Genomic DNA, 19,579 nt, shown 5'->3' on the forward strand with positions numbered 1-19,579 from the left:
CTTGCTGTTGCTAGCATGAGATTTAGAAAGAATATTAGAATAATTCTGATTGTTGCTGGAATAAATTTGTCTTCCAAAATTGTGAAATGGAACAAGGAAAGTTGTTAAGTAGACTACTAGAAGGAAGGATTATGTTTTAGTCCAATAATAGCTTTTTACTTCTAATAGGATTCCACTAACATTTTCCATTATACATCATTTAGAAATGGATAGATAACATGGACATTATATTTTTTCCATTTTTAAGCAACTTATAATTGATGTTGATGCTTTGTATAGTCTAGCAATTCCTAGAACTTAAATGCTAAAATCTTACCAGATCAGAGATACTTTCCCCCCATTCTTTCAAAAATTCTTTCAAGTATCAATGATATATAATGCACCAGAGAGATAATGAAGATATATAAGATGTAATGTTCTTCTTAAAGCGTTTACTATATACTGTGGGATACACACACACACACACACACACACACACACACACACACACACACACACACACATCCATACACACAAATATAATCCAAATTAGAAATGCAATGAATTCGTATGAGGATTATAAATCATTATGAAATGAAGTGAGGGAGAATGGACTTCTATCTATTTGGGTCACAGGAGACTTTCATAAACATTTGCATTTGTTCTACGTCTTAGAGAGGGACAAATTAACAAAAAGAAGCAATGAAAGGGTCACAGGAGAAGGATACTGCAAGGAAAGGGACCGATCTCACCACTGAAATGGGGAAAACATGGGATGCATTTGAAGGATGATTAATTAACACTTTGAAGTATAGAATACGTAAATAGTATGAGATCAGGCTGGAAAGCAAGGAAACAACCACAGAAAGGTAAGTTAGTATGAGAAAGGTTAAAAAATTGAGTTACTTCTGATGGAAACAGAGCTTTTAGAAAATGCCCATTTAATATGGCTGTGAGAATAAATAGGAAGGCCTGGAATCATCTAGGAAAGGAAAGAGGGAATATGGAACACACTTTTAAGAGTCAAAGCCATATTTATCCAGAATATAAACCGAAGTAATTTAGGATGCCCAGATTTTCTATTGGACAAAGCTTTGGAAAGGAAATGCCATACCTTTTTTTTTTTTTTTAAAGAACTTGTTCCTATTAAATGTTTAAAGAAAGAAGATAAAGGACTTTGAATTACATTCCCATTTACCTTGAGCACATCTCCTTCATGGAGCTGAAAGCTTCGGGCTCTAAGATGAATTCCCTTTCCAGCTTCAGTTTCAATTTTATAGATGCACTCATGGTTGTTGTCATAGTTCGATGGAAAATTTGGAGACAGTAATGTTCCTTCATTTCCAGTAACACTTGCTCCACATTCAGCTAAAGAAAATGGGACATTAAAAACGAATTCAAAGGAAGAATTAGCCATTTTGATACATAATAAAATAACTATTCCAAATTTATGGTCGCCCTCTGCTGTATCACTGCATTTCTAAATTAATAAACCCATTACTGCACTATGGATCATCAAAGCCCTGGTGAATATAACACTAGCTTAAATATTAATTTACGCTCAGATAATCTCCTAGATTCTTACAATTTCTAAGCTTGTCTCCCTTTGTCCCTTCCTTTCCCTGATTCCTAGGAAGCATCATGGTGTAAAGAAAAGCAGGAATAATAGCAGGAAACACACCTGAGTTCTAGACCCAGTTCTGAAACTGACCATGTATTGACCTTGGCGAAGTCACTTAAGAACTTTTCATCTCAGTTTTCTCTTCTATAAAACATGGGATTTGGACCAAATGATGTCTAAGAACCCTTACACTTGTGACATTCTGAAAGTCTCCTGAAGAGAAAAAAAGGTTTTTCATCTCTTTTGTCATGTGTTGGTCCTGACCTCGCTGACTATAAAATATTACAGCAGAGAATTTATTTACATTATATTTTGGGGACTGATTGGCAGTAAATGTTTTGCTCTCTTCTCTCTCCATGAGAAGAAAAGAGATAAGTCTAAATTGCTCTCAGGGTCTATTAAACAGCCTTTAGTTAAAGACAAAATGAAAATAGCTCTACAATTTCATTTGTAACCTTGGAAAGTCACTCCTCCTTTCAGATCTTAGTTTCTCTATCTATAAATGGAGCAAGTTAGTTTAGATTCCCTCAAATTTGTTCTACGTTTCTCTGATCATATTTGCAGCATTTTAAAAAATAGAAAATAGAATGTTGAAAGATATCTCACTCAACCCATACCTGACTGAGTATTTTTGCTGCAGTCAACTTTTAAGCATAACAATTCCCCTTTGTGTAATGGAAAGAACATTGGATTTGAAGTTAGAGAATTTGAGATTGAATTTTAATTCTCTTACACTTTAGTAAGTGAATTAACCTTTCTGGGTCTCAGTTTCTTCATCTGTAAAATGAAGATGTTGGATAAGATGATCTCCCACGTTCCTTCCAGCTCTAAACAATGTCTTATTCTTTTCTCCTCTCCATGTCCCCCACCCCCACTACTATTTGTTTTTTGATAAAAGGTAGAAGTTTTGCTCAAAATGTTATCAATACAAGTCAATCTGATGGAATTGTGAGCACAGAGAAAAGTTGCCCCAAGAAATGAGGTATCATGACATCATTTTTAAATTGGTTAAATGTGAGACTCATTTATATTTTACCCAGGAAAGCATACTGACTTGTAGAAACACACACATATACATGTGTACATGCACACACTCATATATACTTATACATATCAATGTTGTTGTTTGCCCTTCATTCTCAAAGAGAACCATGACATCATGACTTGCAGTGAATTGTATTTAAGTGAGGGAGAGCTGTGCAAGGTCACTAACCTATCACTAGCTCCTCCAGAGCCATCTGGTTCCAGTGGCAAGATAAAGATTAGGATGACTGGAGATGGCCCCAGATGTTCAAAGCAGTTGGGGTTGACTTGCCAAGGGTCACACAGCTAGTAAGTGTCTGAGGTGATATTTGAACTCAGGTCCTTTTGACTCCAGGGCCAGTGCTCTAGCCACTGTGCCACCTAAGTGCCCCACTTATACATATACAAATACATGTCTACATGCACTACATGTATATGTTTGTATATATGCACACTTATACATGCAAAAACCTATATGTGTGTGTGTGTGTGTGTGTGTGTGTGTGTGTGTATGGACCAGATTTGAATAGGTTTAGCAAATTTCAGGTGAAGAAATGTTCTCTGCCAATTTCTATAATTAATAGTTTTAGAGGGTTGCCTGAGACACCAAGAGGTTAATTGACTTGTCCAGGATCACAAAGTCAATATGTTTCCAAGGTAGGGATTGAACCAAGGTCTTTTTGACACTGAGGTGGACTCTCTCTCCACTTACAACATACACATCATAGTCCCTTAATAAATGGTTGTTGATGTGAACTTCCTGATTGAGGAACAGGGTCACTGGGGAAGTCTAATTAAGTTAATTTATATTTCTTTTCAGCTAAGTAGTAACATAGTGCTGATTATATTATATTCTTGAATTTTCAGATGATTTTCAACCAGTAGTACTCAAAAAAAAGCCACCCAGAGGAAATAATTAAATCCTTCACTCTATTTTCACTGCCTACATATGCTGCATGATTTGATTTTGTTTGTTACTTAATAATTTCGAAACAAAGGTAGATTTTATTTGAACAAAGGTAGTCCTGTCAGGCCACCAGCCACTTAAAAAAGTGGCAGAGAGGCCTTGGAAACACTGGACCTAGTTACAAATGACAGCATTGTTCTCAGTGTGGCAAGGATTCTAGGTTACTCACTCAATAGTTCAGCTGTACACACACAGAATAAGAATGTTTGCAACAACATTCAAATTTTTAAATTTTTATTTTTATACTTATTTTTATTATTTTTGCAACATTTTTAAATATAAAGGACAATAATTTGAATTTTATTATGATTATTTTATATTATTGTGTTAATTTTTATTTCACAGTGTTTTTCAAGAATGTGTTTGACCAATAGAAGGCCAAAGAAATAAGAAGTGAATTTTGCAAAGACAACAAGGAATTTGTTGTCTTTTTAGGAAATGGTACATGATGTATGAATCTTGTGGCATTCTTGTGATTTCTTTTTTTTTTCCTTAAGCAATTGTATTTATTCTTTAAAACTCCTAATAAATGAAAGTAAAACACAACAGTTTTATGCCCTTAGGCTATGCACCAAGAAGGAATAGTGGAGATCTGTGAATTGTTTAAAAGTTTATAAAGTTAAGGGAAAAATATTTTTAAAGGAAATTCAGTTAATCTTAATTTAAATTGAACACATAGCAACATGTGTTTCATCTAATATTAAGAAATCTATAGATCAGGTAAAAAATGAACCAACTATATAGCATAATATGGTAAAAGAAGAAGAGATTTTAGATATTATCTTTTCTAATTGTCTCATTTTACAGGTTAGGAAACTGTGGTACAGAAAGGAGTGAGAAGGCCTCCATTTCAGGGCCTGGATCAACTACTTCCTTCCTGTGTAACTTTGCACACAAATCACTTCCATTTTCTGAACCAAAATTTCAGCATCTTTAAAGTAAGTAGTTGGAATAGATCAGTGGTAAGCTAATTATACAGCTTGCCGGCCAAATATATGCACAGTCAGTCTCTAGAAAGCTAACAATGGTTTTTACATTTTCAGTTGCTGATCCCTAAATCAAAAGATCTCAAAAGCTTTCCAGCTTTGAGTTCTAGAAGTTCTGATCATCTGTAAATGGCTTGCCCATGCAGGGGTGTGCTGGAAACAGCCTCTGGGTTTGAAGGAGCTGATTGTTAAATTTTCGGTGTTTTTACACCTCCAAAATCAGCAAATACTACACATCGGAGATAGACTTATTTTTGTTGTTTTTGTCTAGATGTAAGAAATTGATGGTGAAAATATTTGTAATACAGATTAAATTTAAAAGTGTGTTATGGGTACTCCCCACCCCCACACAGTTGTTAAACATTTCTCACCAAATCCCTACATATAGGTACTAAGTAGCAAAACAGGGATTTTTCCCACCTCCTGTACTTTTACGTTATAGTAGAAAGAACTGTTTTACTGAACATTCTGCTACCTTATAATTGTTGTTTGTGCATTTAGTAGATAAAAAGACTCTTCATACTCATTAAGTTACCTTCTTATAAACTATCAGTGTTTATAATAAGGGCCTCTTTAAGAGCTATAATGGCTAAATGTATATCAGGTTGGTATATATAATTCAATGTCATGGTTATATTATGACTAGTTCTCCCCCTGAGCCACATAGCATCTTGTCTGTATAGTAGCTCAAGTCAGAAACACTAAATAATACATCAATCATCTGTGAGGGTGGGGCAGAATAAGGGATAGAGTGTGATCTAAATGCTGAATCATGTTGTCTTGCTTTCATAAGTATCACCCGATCCTCCTTAACATTTGTTGGCTAGGTGAAGACAGAGCATGTTTTATAGTTGAAACCCAGGGACTTAAGGCAAAGAAATGATGAATAGATTCCCCTGCTTAGTCCAAAACAATTTTCTTCTTAGGTTTGGGGCTAGAGCTTCCTTAGTCATAATTAAGGCCTTAAACCTCAGCTGCTACTTCAAATCCCCTGCCTGCCCATATTGTAGGTAGGGTAACAGTAAAGGAGAATTAAACTTTTGTTTATAACTCCTGATGCTGTCTCTAACAACTACCACTCCACCATGAAGCATATAAACTTCTTTTGGGTGGAGGAATATTCACTCAGTAGGAAGGAAAGATGGGAGCTCTGGATCCTGGCAATAACTTTTTTGGGGAAATGGCTGTGGTTTTTAAAGGATGGAGTCAGATATTAAGGAGGATACTTGTATTTGTTCTTTTGTCCTCCTAGTCCTTACATGTAATACCATCTCTATCCTTTTATACTGCTGATGCCCCATGTAGGGAATGCACTCCATTCTCACTATTGTGTCTTAGAATCAATGTTTCCTTCAGAACTGTCCCAGACATTTTAATAAAAAAAAAACAAAACACCACCCTGATACCCTGATCTTCCATAAGTACACATACATTTAATATATGTATATATATATGTGTGTGTGTGTGTGTGTGTGTGTATACAACAGATATGTACACATCCAGTCAGCTAGGTGACATGATATATCTGGTGCCAGACTGGGAGTCAGTAAGACCCTAATTAAGATCCTGCTTCAGAAACTTACTAGTTTTGTGACCTTAGGTAAGTCTCAACTTCTGTACCTTAGCTTCCTCATTTATAATATGAAGATTTTAACACCTGTCTGACAGGGTTGTTGTGAGGATCAAATGAGATAATATATGTAAAGCACATCACAAACCTTAGAGTGCCATATAAATTCTAGATATTGTTGTTATTGTTATAATAATTATTCTTAAATGTATTTGTGCTTATTTATGTACATGTTCTCTCCATTGATAGAACTTATGTTCTATCTCCTTGAGGTCAGACACAATCCGTGGTGCATAGTAGGTATTTAATAAATGTTTGTAGATTGATTCCTCACTCTTTTATTGATCAAATCCTCTAGGATCAATGAATTAGTGCTATAGGAAGGGATATCAGATAGTCGCATTCCCTGATTTGAGTAGAAATTGGGTCTGAGCACTTGAGGGTAGGCTCAAGGTCATAGAGGTGATAGATAAACATCAGAGTAATGACTAAAATCCTATTCTGGGACTGCTAATCCTCATGTCCTTTCTGCTATCACTATTCACAGAGTTTCTATTATACTCTTCCTAGTTTAGGGAACTCCCATTTATTCAGCACCTTACAGTTTATAGTGTGCCTTCTTCACAATGATCTTCTGAGAAAAGCAGTACAAGTATTAGTAAACCCATTTTTCAAATGAGGGAAGGGCATTAGAGAAGTAAAGTGGCTTGCTTCAATAGTGTCAGACTTGGATGAGAACCATGTTTCTCAACTCCTGATCAGTTTCTTTTCTCTACACAATCAACCCTTGTTTAACTTGCCTTTTCAAATATACCACCATTCCAAGACTCCTTGTTTTCTACTTTTCTGTTTTTTTCCAAATTGCATTTTTTGACACTCATGTGCTCCTGGTATCTGCTTCTTCCAGGAAGTCTTCCATTTATATAAAATATCTTCCAATCCCAGCAAAGATTGCTCTATCATCTATCTATCTATCTATCTATCTATCTATCTATCTATCTATCTATCTATCTATCTATCTATCTATCTATCTATCTATCCATCCATCCATCTACTCATCTATCTATCTATCTATCTATCTATCTATCTATCTATCTATCTATCTATCATCCATCCATCCATCCATCCATCCATCCATCCATCCATCCATCCATATTCCTAGAGACTTTACATCACTGAGCTGGACTTTTATGTACAAATTGCTTATTAGTACAACATAGATTGTAAAACCCCAGGGAAAGAAATGTGTCTTCTTTTCTGCCCTGTGTGATACCAAGTACATTCTATGAATAATTAATAATAATAGGATCCTTGTAACAGTTGGGCTGTTTTTTAACAAAGCATCCTTACAATGCCTTTTCTTTACAATAAGTTCTCTTAATAAAACTAGAGAATACACTTGTTTATATTAGGAGTTTGTAGGTCAGCAGCATAAGTATTTATAACAGCTCAAGGGTAAAGAAATAGAAGCATTTTACATATTTGTAATGAGGTGGACTGGCCTATAGTAAGACAAGTCTTTGGAGCATGGATAGATGTTTCCTACTTTGTTTCAGTCAAAGAAACCACATGGAAACTTAAGGGGAACTGTTTTCTGGTGATGCATAGTTAGGGGGCTTGTACTATATGATAACATCTTTTAACTGACCACAGAACAGGAAGTACCAATGTCTCAGACATTGCTAAGCCACATCTTAGTGGGTACAGGAATCAGGAGTACTTGAAGTTAGTCCTGACAGTCAAGCAGGGGAAAATTGGTTGCCCTGTCTGCCATTCAATGGCAGCTGGGTGGCACAGTGGAGATAGTTCTGAGCCTGGGATCGGGAATATCTGAGTTCAAATCCATCATCAACCACTTACTAACTGTGTGATCCTGGGCAAGCAATTTTTAATATCTGTCTGCCTCAGTTTCTTCCACTATAAAATTTGGGTCTATATCACAAGGTTGTTGTGAGGATCAAATGAGCTAATATTTATGAAACATATAGCACAGTTCTTGGCACAGGGTAAGTGCTTTTAATAAACGCTTATTTTTTTCCTCTTCCTATTTCCCTACTATATCCCAACAGTAGCAGCAGTGAGCACATGGCCATCTATATTTTTGTGTTTATTCTTTCATGTTCTTAGGCTAATAAGTCTTCTGATATGGCAGTGTCCAGGACTTGCCTTTGTGAAATTGGAAATTCTAAGACACAGAGATACCATCAGAGGCTATGGGAGCTAAATGGTAGAAGTAGCAGTAGACATTAGGATTGTAGTAGTTAATGGCGATTGAAGTCACCATACTTGGAAGTGGAATGACAAGCACTTGAAGAAGGCAGCAACTTCAAGGAGCGTAGTGGAGAGAAGAACTAACTATGGACTCAAGAAAAATACTGTTGTTAGAGCAACAAAATGAGCTACACTTAAGGGAATTTAATGAAGACTCCCTGAAGGTAGAAAAGGACTCCCAAATGTGGCAAGTATTCCTTTGCCATAGGTATACTCTATTATGAGTGACTCACGATCATTTGTTTTTTTAAAGTTTGTGCCCATCTTCCCGACAGATGTATTATATGTTTGTGGGAGAGAGTACTCCAGGTTTTGGAGGGAATTTTTTACACTAATCCTTTTTACTTCTTAGGAAATACAATTTAACAAAATTAATTAGGTCTTGCTGACCTAATTGTTCATGGTAAGCACAACAGTAGGGATTCTTAGCAACAATTGTACAAATTATGATTCTGAGGGTTACTTCAAAAGATAAGTAGTCAGCTGCCTTCTGGGTACCCCAACCTGTGAATATGAGGGCCTAGTTGGACAAGTGGCCACAGATATGGTGCTGATAGAGGTTTCCAACAGTTAGCATGAGATGACTTGGCAATGAGCATTATTCCCTTCACTAGAGGTCTTGAAGTGAATAAAAGATGACTGCAGAATTTTGTAGCAGGTACAATATACCAATAAGTTCAGATATGAGTTGTACTAGATGATCTCTGAAGTCATTTAAATCCTGAAATTTTGAGATTTTGTGAAATAATCATTTGAGATTCATTCATTCATTCATTATTTTTTTTGTTTTTTTGTTTTTGTTTTTGTTTGTTTGTTTTTTTGTTTTTTTAGTGAGGCAATTGGGGTTAAGTGACTTGCCCAGGGTCACACAGCTAGTAAGTGTTAAGTGTCTGAGGCCAGATTTGAACTCAGGTACTCCTGACTCCAGGGCCGGTGCTCTATCCACTGCGCCACCTAGCTGCCCCCTCATTCATTCATTATTGAATACCTACTGTAAGCCAGGGATTATGAGTCCAAAGAGCATAAAGTCCTCAGAAATTTACAAGTATTTTAAGTGTTCATGATCCTAAGGTGGACTTTACTTCATGAAATCATTCGGATCAAAAAATATCATTGTACTTGGCAGGAAATAAATGTTTGCATTTGGAATTGGAAGAGATACCCTCCAAAATCATAGTGCGCAAAATGTTAAAGCTTGAAGGGGCCTAAAAGGTAATCAATAGTAATTTAACCCCCTCACATTAATGAAGAAGAAACTGGAGCTCAAGGGGTTAAGTGATTTGCTTATGATTAAAGTAATAGTTGATCAGGATTCTACATCTAAAATTTTCTTTTTACTTCATACTCCCTAAAATGTAGGTAAGATAAATGGAAATAAACTTAATTCAAATTAATAGTTGAAAAAAGTATGAACTTGGATAAGTTATTTAAATACTCTGGGCATCAGTTTCCTCCTTTGTAAAATGCAAAGTTGGACTGGAGAACTTCTAAGATCCCTTCTAACTCTAAAAAGTCTATCTGCAATCCAGTATTTATCATTTTGAAATATTTCAAGTTTTGTGGTTTTTAAAGTTCTATCAATAATTCCTCTATGATGCACTTTTGTTTTGTTTGTTTTGTTTTTGCAGGGCAATGAGGGTTAAGTGACTTGCCCAGGGTCACACAGCTAGTAAGTGTCAAGTGTCTGAGGCTAGATTTGAACTCAGGTCCTCCTGAATACAGGGCCAGCGCTTTACCCACTAAGCCACCTAGCTGCCCCCTATGATGTACTTTTTTTTTTTTAAGTGAGGCAATTGGGGTTAAGTGACTTGCCCAGGGTCACACAGCTAGTTATGATGTACTTTTAAAGTAACAAATTTAATGTGATTTAAAGGAAAGCAAATGTTCTTTACTAAAGAGTGCACTTTATTTTTAATAAAATATAAAAATTAAATTTCCACCTAAATTTCAGTAATGGAGCCAAATTAATTAAAATTAAATAGGAATAAAACAACAGAAACAGTTAATTCATTTTCTAGACTATCCATGTATCTGAAAGCATATTTCTGTACAACGAACTCTATGATTACAAAATTTGAATGTCTAATATTTGGAAAGGTCATCATGCAAAATGCATAATTTAAATCATAAAATGCTTCCTTATTTTACTTTAAAACAATAGCTACAATATAAATATGTTCATATTGAAAGCACAATTTCATTCATGCCTGTACACCTTTCACCAATTCAGATAGTGACATCCCATGCCTAAGTAGTCTTCATGAATTTTTATGGCCAAAACCACTAATAACATGAAAATGGCCTTCTTTATATTCATGTGGTCTGGTCCTTGAAAAAGACAAAGTTCATTGCCAGAACTGCATTAAAACCTCTCTAGCTTGGTAGCACATGCAATAGTTTATATTGCTTTGGCAAAAACTTTGACAAAACTCAGGATCCCTTTCATGGCCAGCTGAGGGAGGCATTTGATGAAGATGCTGGTGGAAGAAAAGTACAAAACTATCCCAAATTGGTTATAAAACACAAGATTGGATTCAGCTTCAATTGCCAAGGGATGATTTGTAACTATGCCATGCATTAGAGAGAATTTCTTAATGTAATGGGATAAGTAAAAGTCTGCAGCTGTAACTCTGAATATTTTATAAAATTAGTCACAGAGCCTGTTAAACCTTTATAAAATCTCAGATGCAAAAAGAAACCATAGCATTACAGTAGTGTTTCACTAATTTAAATGTGTTTAAAATTGTCTTCCTTAAAAACTAACTAAAAAGAGACCTGAAAAAAGAATGATAAAAATGTTGATAGTTCAAAAGGAACCAAGAAAAACACCACTACCCCATTTGAAAACAATCGTGTATATTAAAAGATGTAATAAGTGAGAAAATCTTGCTTTTAATGAAATGTCTTTAGGGTATTTGTGAATAGAATAGAGAGGAGAACAGCTCTTGGATTTAAGTACAAAGTCATTCGATTTAGAGTTGGTAGGGATCTAAGAGATTAGCTAATCTGATTTCCTCATTTTATAGATAAAGAAAGTGGAACCTAGCAAGGTAAGAAATTTACTGAAGTTCACCTAGGTAGTAGGCAACAGAGCTAGGATTTGAACTCACTATCTCTGACTCTAAATACAGTACTCTTTCTCCTATGCTATAACGCACAAAGAAGAAAGTATCTATATTACAAAATGTGGCTATTTTTATCAAGGAATACGGTTATTCCTTTAATACTATCTCAGTTTTGAAATAATTAAAATTGAGGCTGAGTCAACAGCAAATGGGGGCATATGATCTGCATGAGTAGGCTGTAACACACCATGAACCAAGAATTAATAGAAGTGGCGTAAGTTATGACATCAGAGCAATGGATGATTGGACAAATGGGCCAATCATCACATAAGAGCAAAAGATAACCAGTGTTCAGCTATATGCTCAGCCAGCATTTATGGGATGTCAAGAGAATAATAATATAGCCCTAAGCTTGCTAGGATCCCATTAAAGGAATTGTGGGTAAAGATGAACTAGAGGTACCAAGAATAAGAAGTTGATCTGGATCATTGGAAGTAATGCTTAAATTGATGAGATCATGTATCTATTTAAATATTGCAGTATGATGATTCTGATTTCAAAAAGCATGACTCTCTATTCATTTTCCTTTTAATACTCCTTTAATTCATTGTTAGTTTTTTCTTTAACTCCAAAAATTCCATAAAAGTTAAGACACAACCCATCTCCCTAAGCAAATGTTTTCAGAATATCAAAGAAACCCATTCTGCAACTATGTATTATGGGCAAATTATATTCTTTGGGTCTTGAGATATTTAAATCATAGAATTTAAGATTTACAGAGACCTTAGAGATCATGTAGTTCAGCTCCTTCATTTTAGATACAGCTATACTGAGATCCAGGGTGAGGAAGGGACTTGTTTAAGGTCCAATAGGTAATAAATAGTTAGGCTGGGATGCATACCCCAGTCTTCTAACTTCAAATCTATTGTTCTTTCCATTACACCATGGCAAACCTCAGTCATCCTGTGCCTTTCCTAGAGTTCCTGTTGTGTACCACACAACACAACTCTCAATACCTCTGTTTGCACAAAGAGATGATTTATATAAGAATCTGATAACAAGTCCTAGTTCTACTAAAGGACTCTGAAATCACCCAAGATGGCAATTAAGCTTATTTTGAACTCTCATAATTTTTTACCATTTGGGCATATATAGCTATTGTTCTGCCAAGGAACTAAAATAAAAAGAGACCAACATCTTTCTTCCCACCCCCAACATCATAACTTCCAAATATTCTCTTTCACTGCTCCTAAGGAATCTATTAGCTTTGGTCTTCTGATTTTCACAAGTTATTTTACAGGTCACTTTACTTTCTGATTTCTCTCTTTTATCTTTATAAATTCAGAGTTAGCAATTATAGGCCTATGTGGCCTGTTTAAAGTTTTACTATCCTGATGTATGCCATGTCCTGCCCCCATTGGATGAATGAAATGAAATCATGTGACCACCTACCCACACACCTTGGCAGAGGTGCACTCCACACACGACGGCCCCCACCCAGGCAGGTAAGCTTAGTTGCACCTTCCAAACGATATCCTGGGAAGCAGGAAAAGGTCAGAGAATCCCCAACTCCAAAATGAAAACCAATTCTTCGGCTGAAAGCAGGAACACCTGGATCATCACATGGTTCCAGGTCATATTCTGTTTCAAGAAAAGAAATAGAAAATGTATGGGAAAAGGAAGCAAAAACTCACAATAATCAGACATAAATACCTACCTACTTTTAGAAAGAGAACATTTCAGAACTCATTCCATAAAGTCTATTTGAACTCAGTCTATGATACCTATACTTAGTTATATTTATTGTTCAAAATAAGATTTGACTGAAATAATGTGATTCATATATATATTTTTTTAAACAAACAACAAAGTTTTATTCTGAAGGGCAGCAAGAAAGCTAGCCTCAAAGCCAGGATGACATGAGTTCAAGTCAGATTTCTGATGTATATTTGCTGGGTGACCCTGGGGTAAATCACTTAATCTTTTGATGCCCCAGGCAATTGTCTTAGGCCTCCATCATTTGCAGTGCAGTTCCTGATCTTCATTGGTAACAGGAGTTTCCTCTTGGGAAGCCTCTTTCTTACTGCAAAGAGAACAGAAGTCCAGTCCATGCCCCTCATCTTCCCCTAAACATAACCAAGAATGATTACATCAAAGGAGCTTTATCTTAGGGGTTTTACACTTATTCAAGCAATGCTGCCATGTTCAAAACATTATGCACTCCTCTGAGAACTGCTCTCAAAATTATAAAATATTGACATAATGAAAACACTCAATGGACTTGCCATCAGAATACTTCGTTTAAGTTATATCTCTGTATTCTTAGTTTCTCCTTATGAAAAATGAAGGTTTTGGACAATCAATCAATAAATATTTATCAAACACCTATTATGTGCCAGGCAGTGTGCTAAGTGCTGGGGTACAAAAAGAGGCAAAAAACATCATTTCTAATGTATTCTCCAACTTTAAATCCTGTGATAACTAAGGAAAATTAGTCCCATATGGTATCATAAGGAGGACGTAGGTAAATCAAGTTTAACCACTGCAAAGTCTTGAAGCATCTTGAAAATGTATTTCATTTTCCCCAAACATTTAAAGTTTAATGGGATTTTTTTTTGCTATTTTTCATGTATAAAACATATTTTACCGTGATGTGATGATGAGCAGACAACCTGTAAAAGAGTTACCTTTTAGAAGAAATGCATACACTATTTATAATGTAAAATGAAGTATTTCAAGGTAGGAATTACTTGTCATGTCTGGAGAAGTACTCAATATCTTGGTACAGGTGTCTTAATGCAGACTCTGGAGGTTCTAAATAACAAGGTCTCAGTACAGGGAAAGGCAGCATTCTGCCTCATCTCCCACTTATATTGCAAGATGGAAAAGCCAGGCAGGGGCAGACAGGGCACATACAAAGTAGAATTCTGAGGTCCTGGATTGGAGTTAGGTGACCAACCTAGGTTTAAGCAGGGTCAGTTTTTATAGTGTTCTTATGTGGGTCAAGCAGGACCAGGGATTCATGTCAGAGCTTGGAACTGGGGTTGTGGGGTAGAGTTCAGGACTGGTCTTAACTCTTGCTTAGGGGAGGAGGGGAATGCAGGGGGTAATTGGCAACTAGTTGATATTCAAACTCCCCAAATTGAGGAAAAGGGACTTTGGGTCATAACTGTTAGTTTAAGTAACTGGGAGACTCATTTTTGTTTTTAGAGCTCCCCAATTCTCCTTTTTGAAGGTGTTAGAGAGGGTATAGGATTCCTTTATGAGAGGTAATACATGCTGACCATAATATTGCAATTATTATTATTTGATTACCTTATGTGATCATGGACAACTGATCTCTCTCTCTCTCTCTCTCTCTCTCTCTCTCTCTCTCTCTCTCTCTCTCTCTCTCTCTCTCTCTCTCTCTCTCTCTCTCTTTTTGTTTGTTTTTTGCAGGGCAATTGGAGTTAAGTGACTTGCCCAGAGTCACACAGCTAGTAAGTGTTAAGTGTCTGAGGCCAGATTTGAACTCAGGTACTCCTGAATCCAGGGCCAGTGCTTTATCCACTACACCACCTAGCTGCCCCAACAAGTTATCTCTTAAAACCTCAGTTTCCTCATCTGTATTTTCCCCCAAATACCTACCTCACAGGCTTGTGGCGAATAAAGTACTTTAGAAATTTTGAAGCTCTATGAGAAAGCAAATTATGTTTTATTACCCTTGATGGTGAGTAGTTTAACAAAGAGCACAGTGATATACCAAAATCTCCAGTCTTCTAGAAAGTATTTTCTCCAACTTCAGCAATGATATTTTAGATAATGCTTCACTTTGATTCTACAATTTCTAAGCATTCATATACTAAGTGATACAGTGCATAGATTGTTGGACGTAGAATAAGGAAGACCTGAATTCAAATGCTGCCTCACTAATTATCTATATTAGCTTGAACAAGTCATTTTAACTTCTCTCAACCTCAGTTTCTATATCTGTAAAATGGGATTATAATAATAATAGCACCTACTTTTTAGGGTTATGAGAATCAAATGAGATATTTCAAAGCACTTAGCATACTACCTGTCATGTTGTAGGTGTATTATTATTATTATTATTATTATTATTATTATCCCCATCCTAGCTACCATTCTTCTTTATATGTTGTCCCCTTCTGTTATAATGTAAGTCCTTTGAGAAGTGAGACTACTTTTGTTTTTGTATTTGATTTGCTAAAGCTTATGAGAATGTTTGGTGTACACTAAGCATATTTTTTCATCCATTCGGAATTATATAAATTCAGATATATTCTAATCCAGTTCATGTACGCTGAAAAAAACTATATAGAAAAATAAACTTGTTATAAAATCTATCTGGATAAAGTATTTCTTTGTGTTGTATAACATCAGAGTTATAAAAAATATTCTACTTAATATATTCATACAAACACACACATAAGCATATTATGCAGGGGCATCCCAAAAGTCTTGGTGCAATTTAAAACTTCAATAGCTGAAAACTGCTATTGCTAAGAAACAAGGATCTCAGAGACATTCGAATCTCATAGGGCACAGGCTGCTAAACCTAACCCTACAAAAATGGCACAGGTGCCACATGCTGTTACTTCTTTCTCTCACATCTATCACTTTGGCTTTCTATGTTCTAAAAGTAAATAGCTGTCCTGGCTCTTAGTAAGCCCAAATTATTATTTTCAATAAAAATAACTCATCTTGACAAAGCACATTCTGTTTGAAATTGTGAAAGTGAAAATTTATGAAAAACAAGCAGTTTGGAAAAAAAGAACTTGAACGGAGTATAATATCACTCATTATACTGTCATTATGCTTTGATTTACTGTTTGTGGTCTACTACTTGCATTCAGAGTTCTGTTGTTGGAAACACTATGGTCATTATTGCTAAAAGGCTTTTCTCCTAATTGTATTTCCATTTAAAATTTCATTTCCTATGCTTTCTCATTGTCCACTTTGAATATTTATGCAACTACAAAGTTTTTCAAAGCAAATAGAGGATTTTTAAAAAAATTTTGCATCCAAGTAGGGGATTTAAACACACACACACAATATTTGATTAATTAAAACCAAGAAACCCCACAATTCATCACCAAATAACTATATTATTTGTTGCTAAACATGATTATAACCACAGAAAATAGAATTTAAAAACATGATTAACTCTACATTGTGTGTCAAGTCACTTAATGTCTATGCGCCTCAGGTTCCTCATATGTAAAATGGAGATAACAGTATCTCTCTCAAAGGGCATTTGTGAAGATAAAATGAGATTACATTTGTATTACAATTCACAAACCTTAAAGTGCTACATAAATGCTAGATATTTATTTATTCCTCTATTTTTAATTTATTATTATTATTATGCCTGAGGGACCAAAAGTATTTTTTTTCCTCCAAGATCTTTTCTTTTATCAGACTATAAAATAATGGAAGAGATAAAAGATGGGATCCTTGCTGTTGTTGTTGTTGGTTTTTTTTTAATATTCTAGCTAAGGAAAAGACTAATCTAGCTCAGGAACATGCTCAAAGGACAACTGAAGAACACATTTTCAAGTCAATATATCAAAGAATACAAATTAAATGATCACAAGGTATGTAGAACATCAGAGCTAGAAGGAACCTTCAAAGCTTTGTAGGCTAATCAGCTCATTTCATAAATGAAGAAATTGACTATACCATAGTACTGAGTTCTAGTTTCCAAGCATTCATGTTTGTAACTCTGTGCAGTCATCTTTTTTTTTTTTTTTAGTGAGACAATTGGGGTTAAGTGACTTGCCCAGGGTCACGCAGCTAGTGTTAAGTGTCTAAGGCCGGATTTGAACTCAGGTACTCCTGACTCCAGGGTCGGTGCTCTATCCACTGCGCCACCTAGCTGCCCCTCTGTGCAGTCATCTTGCACTCTCTCCAAAAGACCACCTTGCATTTCCTTGATCTATATTTTATCTTTACTTTTATGTGTAAATATGTTGCTATTTTTCTCTTACTGCGTGAGTTCCCAGAGGACAAAGGTTGTTTCATGTTTGTCTTTATATCTCTAGCATCCTGCCTAGTGACTAGTACAGTGTTAGTATCTTATAAATTCTTATTGATAAACATGTTAACATCTCAGAGAGATCACTATCCAGGCTCTCATTGAATACTTCAGTCATAAGAGAGAACGCTATTTCAGATCCATTCCATTGTAGGACAATTCTAATGGTTAAGAATTGTTCTATGTAACTTGTCTTAAGTAAATGTTTTATATAACTAATCACCTCACTAGGTAATGCTAGTATTATCTTACTCTTAAAATTTGATTTTTCTTTGGTTTTTCTTATGTATGTCATAAGTTAACCCTCTCCTACCTTTCCAGTTTTCTTTTATCTTGAAATATACTTTTTTTTTTTTTTTCGGGGGCAATGAAGGTTAATGACTTGCCCAGGGTCACACAGCTCATAAGTAAGTGTTAAGTGTCTGAGGCCAGATTTGAACTCAGGTACTCCTGAATCCAGGGCTGGTGCTTTATCCACTGTGGAAATGTACTCTTTATTCTAGTGACACTGGTCTCCTGACTCTTCCACAAACAGACACTTTATCTGTCACCTCCAAGCATTTTCCCTGTCTGACCTCCATGCCTAGAACATTCTCCCTCCCTAGCTCCAACTACTGAGTACCCTGACTTCCTTTAAATACCACCTAAAATATAAATTTCCACAGGAAGCCTTCCCTAACTCCTCCTTAAGGGCAGGAACTGCCTCTTTTTATATCCCTGGCACTTGGCACAGTGCCTAGTACACAGTAGGAGCTTAATAAATATTTATTGATTGATTTCTTGACCATATCTACCAGTACCTAGCCTATGATGCTTTCCACATAGTAGGAACTTAAAATAAATTCAGTCCTCTTACTCTAAATCCAATGTTCTATTTCTAGAAGTAGCTATTACTATCCTATACCTATGCTTATCACACCTTGATCTTTTCTTTTCAACTTCAGTTATCCCCAGAGATGACAACCACAACACCTCAATGCCAAAGGTGGACCTTACCTGAAAATGTGATATTGAAGCCTTCATAAGAAATTGAGAAATCTGATATAAACCGAAGCTGTGCAGTGAAGTTTCCAAATAAACCAGCTTTAATTGTATGGGGTAGCACAGAACCAGTAAGTCTGGCAACAGGCTCAGTGAAACTTCCATCTTCTGTAATCAGCAGGTAATCATGAGAGCTTTCCAGGTGAAAAGTGTGAAAAATCATTTGAACACCTTAATGGACCAAAGGAAAAAAAGATGGAGAGAAGTCAAAAAGCAAATATAGGACATTTCTTTCACTGCATTGTAGCATGTAGCTTTTCATGTGTACACATATGTGTACACTTATTTACATATATGTTGTTTACTCCCAATAGAATGAAAGCTCCTTGAGGGTAGGGAATATTTCATTTTTGCTTTTGTTTCCCTAGAGCCTCGTACAGTGTTTGGCATACAGTAGGTAATTAATAAAGGTTTGTTCAATTAATTGAGTTCCTACTTGCTTATGTCTAGACTGTAGCTAGAACAACATGGCAATTTGTCTTACAACAAAGAATTAGAGTGTAACTTCTAGATTATTATAATTGCTTTTGTTGTTGTTCAGCCATTTTGGTCATTTCTGACACTTTGTGACTTCCCTTGGGGTTTTCTTGGCAAAGATAACTGGAATGGTTTGCCATTTCTTTCTCCTACTCATTTTACAAATGAGAAAACTGAGGCAAACAGCATTAAGTGACCTGCCCAGGGTTACATATGTACCAAGTATCTGAGGCCAGATTTGAACTCAGGAAGAAGAGTCTTCCTGACTCCAGTCTTAGAACTTTATGAATTGCACTGTCTAGCTGTCCAATGATTGTTCTTAAATTGTGTTTATTAATTTATTTATTCTTCTTAAACATTTTCTTGATGTTCTTTTCTTTATTCAAAATATCACTGCCACTAGTACACTCTCCCCTTTTCTCTCTACTTCCAACAAAATCAGTCTTTTGTAACAAATAAACAAATAAAAATAAATCAACCCATTGGCCATATGCGAAAAATGTAAGTCCCATTCCTCATCTATAGTTCACCACCTTTCTGTT

General features: G+C 35.6%; 1 protein-coding gene across 1 annotated transcript in view; it reads right to left on the reverse strand.

Moving 5' to 3' along the window:
- CSMD1 (CUB and Sushi multiple domains 1) overlaps nt 1-19,579 on the reverse strand; it is a 2,580,735-nt gene that overhangs the window by 551,100 nt on the left and 2,010,056 nt on the right. The window contains 3 exon segments of the mRNA XM_043985743.1: nt 1,178-1,347; nt 12,935-13,123; nt 18,516-18,731. Coding sequence (XP_043841678.1) covers nt 1,178-1,347; nt 12,935-13,123; nt 18,516-18,731 — 575 coding nt within the window.

Source organism: Dromiciops gliroides, chromosome 2, assembly GCF_019393635.1.
Source record: "Dromiciops gliroides isolate mDroGli1 chromosome 2, mDroGli1.pri, whole genome shotgun sequence".
Lineage (NCBI taxonomy): Eukaryota > Metazoa > Chordata > Mammalia > Microbiotheria > Microbiotheriidae > Dromiciops > Dromiciops gliroides.